This window comes from Dermacentor variabilis, chromosome 7 (genome assembly GCF_050947875.1).
Source record: "Dermacentor variabilis isolate Ectoservices chromosome 7, ASM5094787v1, whole genome shotgun sequence".
Classification (NCBI taxonomy): domain Eukaryota; kingdom Metazoa; phylum Arthropoda; class Arachnida; order Ixodida; family Ixodidae; genus Dermacentor; species Dermacentor variabilis.
The window spans coordinates 27,452,936-27,465,736 of NC_134574.1; the positions used below are offsets into that span (position 1 = coordinate 27,452,936).

The window sequence follows — 12,801 nt, forward strand, 5'->3', positions numbered from 1 at the left end:
AGCATTCTGAAAGCTGGACCGCCATTTTGTAGCGATGCTATTCCTTTTCGCTATTCGCTAGTATTCTGACCGATGCCCCGGCCCGTGCTACGTACTGGAACAGCCGGCCGTTAGCGGTGGGCGATAAGAGCGGTATAGAATCGAGGGGTAAGTATCGCTACAAAGTCGCAGTCCTTACGTTATTACGCGCTGCCGTAACGTACGATTGCAAGAGCTGACATCCCGCTCTTAAGAACTGGTTGGTCTGTCTCTCTTAAAGGCTGGCGTCTGATTGAAATGTCTCGAATAAAAATAAACCTCGTTATTGTAATATCGGCCCATATCCGCTCTGCAACACAGAAGACAAATACGCGAAGATACTCAAGAACATAAACAATACACACAGGTTCTCGCGCCGCGGTCCTCCAAACCGAACTGTATACATACAAAAATCTTCATACAAGCTTCTATGTGCTTAAGCGTCAAACATAGAAATCGTGTGCCAACGCGCGATGCCCATGATACATCGACATATACATTACACATCTACTGTACTTGCGGGAATGCCTATATAACGAATAACTTCTTGCCAGGAAACTACCGAACGAACAGCAACTTTCAGTGTTTTCATAATTCTGTGCCCATTGAAGCATAGCAATCAAGGCGGGTACCACATATTTCACAGCGGAATGCAAGTACGCTGTAGGATCAGAGGAAGCCTTCGTGAAATTGTTTGCTAAATGTGCACAGCAACATGGCCAACCTACGATTGGAAAGCGCTTTGCTCTAGCTAGTTACACAAAGCTCATTACGTAAATCAGAAGCTTCAAGAATGCGCGCAAGCGCCAAACTTGCTTACCTTTCAAGACTTGGCAAACGCTCCTTCGTCTGACAGGTACCTAGGCACCGACGTTTTTCTGGCGCAAGCAATGAAGAACTTCCAATGAACTCTAACTCCACAAAAGACCAACCGTCAGCAGTCTTTATGCACTACGATTCGAAGCCACTGTACCAGACTTTTCACGAGAGCGCGGGCAGACAGCTCAGCAGAACAAAGGCAGCTCGGACGGGCGCCGTAGCAGGACACTCACTGTCGATGCTGGTGGATCGCACGAAACACACGGCGAACTAATGGCGTTTCACGAGCCCGGAGGGTTTGCGATGGTTCACGACAAGGAGCACATTTTGTGAAGGCACTTGTAAGATATAATTCAACTACCGCCTTACTGCAAAGAGAATTCAGTACAACCAACGTGGTGTGTCGCCCAAACAAATACTGCAGTAGCGCCACTCTGCGGTTTTTAGAAAAATGTGTCGTGAATGTGAAAATTACGTGTCTTTTTCCTAATAAAAATTGGTAGGGACCCTTCTTCTTCGGTCCAAAAATGTGTACTTTGTAAAAATATGCACTTTGTACTTTGTGATACGAAGTTTAAGGAAATATATATATAAAGAAGCGAAGCGGATGTGGCCTTCAAGATTTGCAACCGCTTTAGGCGCATGCAGTTTGCAAAAGCACGGCCTTCGAGATCAGAGTTTGTCACTCAAAGGAAGCTGTAGCTGGGAGGAGGACACGCATTTAGGCCTCAATTGTTGGGTTTTCAGTGCCTAGGCAGGCTTCCTTATTTATGAAGCATATGCAGGGACTTACGCCGAACCATGAGTGAGCTTTTGGCGAACGCGAGCCGATCAGCGCGCCGTCCGTGCAGCTCCGTCTGCTTGCAGTGGTGGATGGCCTACGGGCTTTGACACCTACTGAGCTCAAATTCATGATCACCGCTCGTATGCACGCTTCCTATGGCGCCAGCTGTCGTGTTTACGAGCACATGTGCCCTCATCTTGAATTGGTGAGACCATATTTCCTCTTAGCGTCCTGTATTAGAAGGTTTTTTTGTGCGAACATTCTAGTATCATCGGTTACTAGGAAGTTGATTAAAATTTAGGTGAACAGTTACTGCGCAAAAAACATTTTAAAGCAGCCATTCTTTGCATATTCATTCATAATTAAGATTATGTCATCCATTCATTCTTCAATAAATCATTTTTACAAACATTCTAATAACAAGTGTTACTAGAAAGTTGATTAAAAATGAATCAAATTTACACTTGTGCATGAAACAAGCCTGTCTTGCACCAGCCATGTTCACTGAATAATTATTAGCTTATTTAATAATATTCATGCATGTTCTGTCTCTTGAGTTAAGTACCTTAAAAAGCATAAATATTTTTTTGACTTCCTTTTGAATGGCGTTTCTAAAAAGTTAAGATAGTGTGTATTAACATTCTAGTGACTTCTTGTAACATACTGAAGTTAGAAAAAAAAGTAACCAACTTTCTTTTGACAAACGCTCCTAAAAAGTAAAAGTCTATAGGATGTTGCTAAAGTTGATAGAAAGTTGATAAAAGTTCTAAAGAAAGTAAGGAAGCATTTTTGTATGGGTAGGAATGAGAGTTCCAAGGTACGTTTTTTTTCATTATTGTACCAGTGTCACAGGGCCACTTTCGATAGCGATTGAACCCGATCCCGTTCGAAATTCTCGACTGTGATTGGCTTCCTTTCACGGCTTGCTGAAGGGGGGCACACGCGACCGAGAAATTCGACATTGATCGGGTTTTATCGCCATCGTGAGTGCGCGGTGTGACGCGAGTATTACACTACTCGAAATACGAACTAGCGCTCGACATGATCGCATCTATTTCGAGTGCGTGAGGCTTTCCATTGACTCTCGACAACTAACCAACGTTTTGTTTCTTTTGTGCTACAGTGGGCCGTGACGATTCCGTTTATAGCTTCAAAGTGGAGAAGAGACAGCCGTTTTCTCGCTCGTAGAAACATGAAAAAGTGAGGTTGTGCTTGGCAATGAACTCTGACCGACACGTTTGCTTCCGGCCGGAGCAGCAGACACGACGACTCGCCGATTGTAGGCTGCCGGCCGATGGCGGTATCCCTCGCGAACGGCAAGATATTTCCCTGCCGTAGAGAGGATCGGTCCAGGAACGATTCTTGAGGCGATTTTTGTCGCTGAATGCGAGCATGGCCACGCCGGTTCGCCGTGCAGAGCGGAATGGGAACATTATTTTTCGATGAGTTCGCACGGACGGAAGTCCGTGCGAACAGTCGATTGGCTCGTCGGTCGTGCAACGGGCGGCGCGCCGGCAGGAAACTTCGTCCACTTGAAACACCTCTTACGCGACGTACATACGTTCCAAGTTCCCAACATTCTGCGGTTCCGTTGGCGGATGCACCCCCACGGCATCGATGTTTGCCATTTCTGCCGCGGCCGTGCCTGTCGCTGAGCATAGGCTTGACTGGATTGGGCGGAGCTTGCAATGATCGTGACCTTGCGGAGTAAAGTGGTAGTATTTAATCACGTGGTCATTAGGTTGGTTCCAGATCACGTGGTTTTAAACTTTCAATAGATGGTTTTTGGTCACGCGATCTGAAACTCTGTACGTCGTGAAGCCGGCTCATGACATCCTCTTACTACGTTTCTCAGAGATGGTAGTAAAACGATGTAATGTAACGCATTTTACTGCCTCATGCCGGAGTAATTTTCTGGTGCAAGGTAGTCTTCAAAGCTCATAAGCCGCAAAAACCTCAATGTCGGCTAACTTTTGCTAATAGTGTATAGGAATCTTGACGGTACGCCATAGGGTAGCGAAAGGAATGTCCTTCCAAACTGCACTAAACAACACAACAACACGACACACATCCAACACTTGCCACGCCAGTGTTGGATGTGTAATCCCGGCCACGGCGGCCGCATTTCGATGGGGGCGAAATCCGAGAAACACCCGTGTACTTAGATTTAGGTGCTCGTTAAAGAATCCCAGGTGGTCGAAATTTCCGGAGCCCCCACTACGGCGTGCCTCATAATCAGAAAGTAGTTTTGGCACGTAAAACCCTATAATTTAGTGTTGGATGTGTGTTGGCCAGTGACCGCAGAAGTACAGGCAGAGGCCCGCGAAGGGGGTGGCGCGGCGGACGGCAGTGCAGGCGCAGCCGTGAAGTTGGCTTTCCCTGAAAAGGATGCTTTTGCGAGTGTGAGCAGATTTGGAGAATAAGTACGCGAGCGGTGCGTTCAGTCAGGCGCGCAGCTCTGCTCCCCGAGTGCAGCATATGCAGTAATTCTAGAAAGATCTGCTTCACTACGCTAAACGCAAAACTGAAACGTGAAAACGAAGGAGGAAGCCGGGGCTAAAGGCTGGTATGCCTGATGCAGGCCTCGGTTCCCCTGTACAGCGTGACATCAGAATACACAAACACATAACTGAAGACGTAACAATATAAATGCGAAATCCCCTGCTCTTGCAAGTGTCACATGATGCAGTAATTTAAGCTTACGATAGTAAAAGCGGTGTTATGCAAAACCAAAACCAGAATGGATAGGATAGTTCTTTCTTTCCTTTTTAAACATTTTGAATCAAACATCAAAATCAACAATTGTCAACATTTTATTAATAGTCACAGTTACTTGATAATTTAATTTGTGTTTGCCAGAGTACGCGTCTTGGGGGCCCGCTGGATTTGTTTTCGAAAATAGTATGCGTCATTACACAAAGTATTGTTTTGAGTGTATGATTTGTTGGCTTTAATATGCTGCAGCAAATGAAAAAAAAAAGACTTGGTTCGCTTTCAGCAAATCATAACTGCGAAACAACGGTGACACGGAAAAATCTTTTAGTCTGTCATAGCAAACATGAATGCACCGCAAAGCTCTCTTTTGTAGTGCATGTAGTTTCGGTAGTTAGTTGTCGTGGTTGTTCCCCACACTAGAATGCAATAGGCTAAGATAGTATATACGAGCACATAATACATCTGCAGTCTCAACTACACAGGTGCCAGATTGCGTGCTTTGCACAAACAGCCAACACTTTTACTTATTTCAGACACAAATTTTGATACATGTGCCCCCCTGGAAAGGTTCTGGTGGAAGCAGACACCGGGAAATTTAATACAATCAACCTCATGAATTATTAAGTGTCAAAATTGAATATTGACCTTATAGAAATCGTAGTATTATTTGGCCTAAAATATTACAGCTAGTTTTGCATAAATTTAAGGAAAACGTGTTGTATTGTCGCCAGGATTCTAAGTTACATAAGTACCGGTTTACCATAGCCTCAGCTTGGACAAGAGATTTGGCTGTAAAGAATATATGCGTGCCAACAGCATGTATAATCATGTCATGAGAACATGGTAGTTTGGCAATGCCATTGATATACACTAAAAACAATGGTGGCCCTAATATAGAACCTTGAGGGACTCCGCAAGTGACAGTCAGTCGGTTAGACGAAACATCATTCACCCGTACGTATTGTATCCTATGACGTAAATAATTCTGCACCAAGGTAAGTGTGATACCACGTACACTTATGTAAGATAATACCGTGCTCTACGCAGTCAAACGCTTTGCAAAAATCCGAGAATAGACCAAGTGTGTTGTGCTTATACTCTATAATGAAGTATTTTATCCTTAATGAAGTGTAGTGCTAGCTCTGTGGAATTTTTCTTCAAGAAAACCGTACTGGGAAACAGAGATCAGGCTGTGTCTAATAAAAAAAAAACATTCAAGCGTGCAATTCATGACTCCTTCAAATACTTTAGAAATAATTGGTAACACAGAGATTGGTCGATAATTTAACATTCTCATTCGATTACCACCTTCGTATATTGAGCAGACCTTGGCTATTCGGGCATCGGAAAACACGGCAGTAGTAAAGATTAGACTAGCAAGATAAGACAATACGCCAAATAATAAAGGCGCAACGTTCTTGATGGGAACAGATCTTATATCATCATAGCCTGCAGTTACATCATTTTTTATCTTGTTAATTAAAGTCACAATTTTCTGAGAGGAAGTGGGTGAAAAAAACAGGCTTCTATAAAGAAGTAATAGTGTTAATTAATGCATTGTCAGCTTCAGGTGCATCACCGGGTGGTTTACCAACATTGACAAGGTACTTATTAAAAGCACAGGCTAAATGAAAACCAGAGAACTTTCCACCCAACGTACTGATCTCGTTCAGCACAACATTATCCTTTCCTTTTGTTAGATTAGCTATTTCTCTCCATACTTTACCACTGTTCTTTAGGATTCTCATGAAGCGCTCGATAAAATAATTTGTTTCTGCTTTCTTTAATTCCTTATGCAGTTGATTTCGGTAATGTTCATACTCGTTAGAATGCTATGTATATTTATACCCGAAGAGTGCTACCGCATTATTACCTAGCCTTCGAGAAGTGTGGGAAATACCCTACAGCGGCTAACGCATTGCCACGTCCATACACCGTGTAAGGATTACTGTCGACTTTGATGCGAATATAATTGAAGCAATGTAGGGACACAAAGTGTTGCCACCTCCGAAACCCGTCGATTATACGGCGTCAACTGCATCGGGCCTCATCTCGTGCTTGCCTCGGACACGATGCGCGATCTATTGGTGCTCCTGAGGCGTTCGCATGTATTGAATGTGCGAATATGTATTTAGACAAGATTACTTGAACATATTTGACGCGGATTCGATTCCACCCTGCACAGGATAAATCTTTATTGTATGTTTGCAAATTACGAAGCGGGAAATAGGAAGTGGCACGTACTGAGTGGCACCAGTTGGCATCAAATAAGTTTATTGAAGAGTGGCACATACAAATGGCGCACGCCAAGTGACCCAAAACAGCACCAAGGGGGTTCATTGAAGATTAGCACACACACAGTGGCGCATACTCAGTGAGCCAATATGGCGTGACAGACGTTCGATACCAATGTAAATGCCACTAAGTGGGTTAGGTTACCCGAAAATGTTAATCCATTTATTAAGGCTAGACCTATTCTTTGGTAGGCTCATTGAAGATTTAGAGGTCATTCGGGCGCAAGGTATTTAGTAGCATAAAAGAAAAGCCAAATTTTCAATGATAAATTTGGGTGCTCTCGCTCCGCTGTTACAGTTAGAAGGAAGTGCCATGAGAACTTTGGCGTGTTTCTGTCCTCTATAAATCTTACCAGATATAGCTATTCCATCTGTTCTTTCCCCAACGTACTTTTCTAAAGTCGAAGGCGACAGCGATTTGCCAGGTCTTTAGGATTGACACTAAAAACGAACAGATTAAAAGCACGATAAATCGCAATGCTTCTATACGTAAGTGTGGGCTAGTTAGGAAATTATATCGGGGCGAATGTTCCAATTGCGGTAGCGAGGCCACTCAGTAGCAAAGCCGGATGGGCTAAACAGAAATCCAAAAGCTTCTGGCTTATTCGAGATATTATTCACCGAAGCTGGCTAAAAATGTGATGAAGTTTCATTATACGTGTCTAATTTTGTTGTAGCGCAAGCTAAACGACAAGGACAACAGAACACATCTGACACACGCAACGCTTGTTTTCAACATTAGACTTATTTCCAGTTCTCGTTGCGATATATACACCCTCAAAACATCGTACAACACGCGTAAAATCTCGGTAAACATTAACAAAAAACAGTCAACCAAACACAAGAACACTTTTGCCACACGGATTGACAAACATGTACCCGTTGAACGAGTACAAAGATAATCGATCTCTTTTGTGCATAATGAAATTGAAGGCTTAGTGACGCAGGCACGACCAAATGTTGACGCGTGTCTAGCTTCTATTATGAAGCGCGTCATCTCACACCTGCTTGTAGTCATAATGGCTGTTTCTTGAAATCTGGGTTTACATCTGCATCTCTGGCAATGGATCGCATGAAAGCTGTCGACAGCCACGCTGTTTAATTTGTTATTGTGTTCTCATAGCCCGTCATTTATGCATCTACGTGTTTGACCAATGTAGAATCGTCCACACCCGAGAGGAATGCGGTATACCACACCCGCGATGCAATCAATGAATTTGTTTTTATGTTTCTTTTCGCATGCGGTATGTGTGATTCTTTCTGGCGTTCTGGTTCTACACTGGCTGACCAATTTATTAGGCACCGAAAATACAACGTTGATGCCGCTTCTATCGACATCTTTTTTTTTTCATCTTTGGGAGAATCTATGTATGTAGGGGATGACAGCAACCTTTCTTTTGTTTATGCCTTGCAGCTGCTTCGAACTGCTTTCCGGTGCCTTATTAAGCAGTCCTTCTGCGACTGACACAAGCACGTGGCCCGGCTAAGCAGCGTCGCGTAAACCGGAGGCTTGCCGTCCGAAGCTATCGTGCATTAGGTGGTGGCATGACTTCTTCAGTGCTTCGTCGAAACACATCTTCGCGATTCCCCTCTTCGCAAGTTTCCTATGCGCGGAATGAAATCGTAAAAGTGGCTAACAAAAAAAATGTGAAAAAGTAAATGTGGCTGATAATAGAAGCTACACACATATCAACATTTGCTGACACATGCGTCAGTAAGGCTTCCTTTTTGTTATCTATAAAAGAGCTCGATTACCTTTGTTCGCGTTGAACGTGTACAATCTGTGTGGCAAAAAAGTGCTTGCGTGTGGTACCCTGTTTTTTGTTCATGTTTACCGAGATTTCACAAGCGTTCTATGACGTTTAGAGAGTGTATATATAGTGACGAGAAATGGAAATAAATTTGTTGCTGAAAGTTAGCGCTGTGTGGGCCAGATGCGCCTTTCTGTTGTCCTCGTCATTCAGCTTGCACTACAACGAAATAAGATATGCCGTACCAACAAGCCCCTGTAACTATCCCCATCGACTCCATTTAATGTGGTTTTATTCAACTAGAGCCAGCCTTTCTGGGAGAAAAACTGGTAAATGAGATACAGAAGCATTTTGCCCAACATTTCTTTACACGAAAATTTCGGAAGGAGTTCATGTTTTTCATAAGGACAGGGTCAACCTGACAGCGATACCAAATACTCATTTATAGAACATAGTAGCACCTATCAAATAGTAATTGCTTTCAGCTACCACTGTTCTCAGCTTTCAATGTAAACTTTGTTCTCGGTCACGGTAGAGGTGCAAGTATGCTTGTCATACTTGTTACCTACTTGTCATATCCTCTACGTGTTATACTTGTTACTTAGAGACTTGCACGCTTGTTAAATGTTACCAGACTTCTGCTACATGTCTGATAACGTCGAAGTTGTTTTAATGATAGCTAACAACACATTATTTTCGGTGTATAACATGTTACCCACTGGAAATATGCGTATATTTCTTGAATTTGCTTCTGTATAATTACCTATTCTGTTCTCATCTAAATTACTGTCGATTAGTGTGGGCGACCATCCCACTACAAACTTAAAAGATATATCTGTCCTACAAAAATAATTCTTCGTTTTCTGTACATAAACTTTATGAACATACAGCCAGACTTATTAACGGACAGAAAATGATAGATCAATTCAATTTAGATGCTTACAATTCACTATGCAAAACATGCTAATGAAGAAATGAAATCACTAGATCTTAAATCAACGTTAGCGTCTTCACGCTCTTTAAAATCTTTGTATCCAGCCAGACACACGGTAGCCTAGGTGTCGCCTGCCATGTGGACAAATTACGGCTACGAGATGATAAGTTACAAGTTACCAGTCAAATTAAACGAACTGAATTACTCGAACATTTTTCTCCAGGACATTTAAAATATTCATTTACACCGTGATAGTATTGGTCGTCGCGTGACAGAAACAGCTCCTTAACGTGGCGCATCGATAATGTATGTTAATAAAACAAACATGCTAGAATTCCCAATCTACTTGCAAAGGTAATGTTACATCTTCAAGTGTGATCATTCTTCGCCTCTATTTTTATTTTACCTTTTGCAGCAGGCTTGAGAACCTAATTTGTGTGTTTGAATAACATGCATGAGGAAGAATGAAACGCCTCGAAATGTACTTCACTAATTCTTTCTGTTTGGAATAGGTTATTTGTTTCCATGAATGTAATGTAAGGTGTTGCCTGCTGTAAAAGGTATCGCACCTTCATCAAGCGATCCTCATTTTTAATTTCATGCATTCCATCAGCCCCTCTTTGATGGGAAATAAAATATATAATAATAATAATATATTGGCATGTCGTACCGTATAACTGGTGTGTAATATCTTATAGTCCTGTAGTATGAGCCATTTTCTTCTTTGATGAATGACGAATCCATGCATAAAGATATAATGGGATTCCAGTTGTTTGATGTCCGGTAGAGCTGGAGTACACCTGTTCTGCCAAGCATCTAGAGAAAAAAGTGCATGTTAAAATCTGGCAATATGTTATTTATATTTAACGAAACAAATTTTGGACATGACCTCCTTAGACAAATCATACCAGTGCAGTGGGCGCTGGTCGTGCTAAGTTCATGACTGATTGATAAGATACGGGAAAGTAAGAAATGGCTACTAAAGGTTTAACTATGTATTGTTAAAATTTCTGTAGGTGAGACTAAACTGTACAGCTACGAAGGACGATAAATGTGGAAGAATTGTGGAAGACGCAACACGAAGAAAAAGCAGATAAAGTTGAATTACGTGCGATGAGTTGCAGCGGGGGTAAGAATAGAGAAAACGCCTAATGTTTTCTCTCCTTTTGGTATCAAGCAAAGATTGGAAATTAACAAACTGAAAGTACGACGGTAACAAACTCAGGCCTATGAAATAAATAAAAAGCCCCTCCACGTCAACTCGCATTTATAGGCGAAGCATGGGATCGCATTCAACGGATAACTTAAACGCTAGACGCCAAGGAGCGGTAGTAGAATGCATGATCCACAGGATATCAATGATAGAAACTTCGTGTAAAAGCCGTTTGTCAGCTGGGAAAACGACGGGAGAGCATCGGTAATAGATTGAAACAGGAATTATCAGGCCCGGTAACTGATGCTTTTTCGTGAGATCATCAGTCATTCGCTCTTGGGTGTCTTGGACATCCTAACAACGGGGCACATAATTCTAGTTCATTAAAATGAATGACATTAGACTGCCTACGGCTAGTTTCCTGTAATCGTTTTCTTTTTTCTTTCCACCTAAAAATGTAAATGCTACAGATAGCTTGCACCTTCCAAAAAACGTGCTGCATGGGCTAGGCCAAGGATACTCTGCACGTCCACGTGGAGAAATTTTAAAATTTTGAACGTCTAGGTCATGCCTAATCATTGCTCAATATAGGATATATATTGTGAGCAAGGATATACTCCTCACAGATTTCACACAACTAATTATCTCATGGAACACACAACGAGCTCCACATTTCAGTGAAGGTACTTCATACATCTAGTATTCATTCGCCGTGAAGCATCACGGTTTTAGGTTAGCGATATCCAAAATGTCTTAGATGCTGATCACACATCGTACGGCGTAAATATAAGCGTTGCGGGCCACCTTAGCGGTACTATATTATCTGAGGTAGCTTACTTCACAACGTAATATGCATTTATGAAGTCAATGCAACATTCTATTTTACATTTATGCGAACCTTGATGGCGGGAAAATATAAGTGGTGTACTGTAAAGTCACTTGTACCAAGGACCACTATATCTACGACACATCAAGGATTCCACAAATAGAACGGCGGTCGTCAGTTATGAAGCCGTATGAACTAAATTCATTCTTCTAGAAATATGTTACGAGGACGTTTGGAGCATAGAAGATTATATTTACAATATATATACAAAATAAGTCTGAGTAGTTAAAATGGCTGACCACCAACAAGCCGCAGCAGCCAGCGTTTCGCGATATTCTTCTTCCTCTCTTCGTTGATCCTACCGTAACAGGACCCCCGGGTGGTGAAGCGCCGTCTCGGCGAATGGTAGGCGAAGAATGGCGTCAGCCGCCAAACGTGCACGACGTCAACAGGCGGCGGACTTAAGGATGGATCAAACTGTAACGGCGCGATATCGTAATTGACGTCGTTAACTTGACGTAGGACTTTATAAGGCCCTGTGTAGCGAGAGAGAAGCTTCTGGGAGAGGCCGACGCGGCGACATGGTGACCAAAGCAGGCCCCAGGCACCTGGCCGAACTGAACGTCGCGATGGCACCGGTCATAACGCTGTTTTTGTATATGCTGCGAGCTTCATAAGCGAGAACGGGCGATTTGACGCGCCGGGCGATTTAACGCGCCATGTGAGCGCGATCGCTGACTTCGCGAGCATACTCAGTGGCAACGCGGGGCACAGAAGGTAGGATGGTGCGAAAGGGCAATTTGGGCTCACGACCATACAAAAGATAACAGGATGAATATACTGCGGTGTCATGTCGGGATGAGTCACACACAAATGTCACGTAAGCCAGTGTGGTGTCCTAGTCGCGGTAATTGTTGGAAACGTACATTGACAGCATCCCTGAGTGTTCGGTTGAGACGTTCCGTAAGACCGTTCGTTTGTGGGTGGTAGGCGATGGACAGCTTGCGCTCAGTGGCACAAGAGCGGAAAAGGTCGTCCACAACTCGAGACAAGAACGAGCGGCCACGGTCTGTAAGTAACTGTCGAGGTGCACCGCGCCGGAGAATGAGGTCGTGAAGGAGAAAATTGGCGACGTCTGTTGTGCAACTAGCCGGCAACGCCTTTGTTATCGCGTAGCGTGTTGCGTATTAAGTAGTGACGGCGATCCACTTATTCCCTTTAGTCGTCGCCACAAAACGGCCAAACATGTCAAGGCCTACACTTAAGGACGGTTCAGAGGCAACTCCAGTTGGATTAAGTTGTCCGACAAGTGGAAGGGGAGGTTTCTTCCGGCGCTGACACAATTCGCAAGTTGCGACATAATGACGCACAGAGCGGTAGAGACCCGGCTTGAAGAACCGGTGTCGTACGCGATCGTAAGTACGCAAAACTCCGAGGTGTCCCACCGTCGGTGCATCATGTAGTTGTTCGAGAAAGACGGATCGCAGATGACGAGGACGGACAAGGA

General features: G+C 43.3%; 1 protein-coding gene across 2 annotated transcripts in view; it reads right to left on the bottom strand.

Annotated features, from left to right (window-relative positions):
* Positions 1 to 12,801, bottom strand: part of LOC142588989 (uncharacterized) — a 289,540-nt gene that overhangs the window by 215,276 nt on the left and 61,463 nt on the right. For both annotated transcript variants that reach the window (XM_075700785.1, XM_075700784.1), the window contains one exon: positions 9,986 to 10,131. In XM_075700785.1, the coding sequence (XP_075556900.1) occupies positions 9,986 to 10,131 (146 nt within the window). The remainder of the gene's footprint in view (positions 1 to 9,985; positions 10,132 to 12,801) is intronic.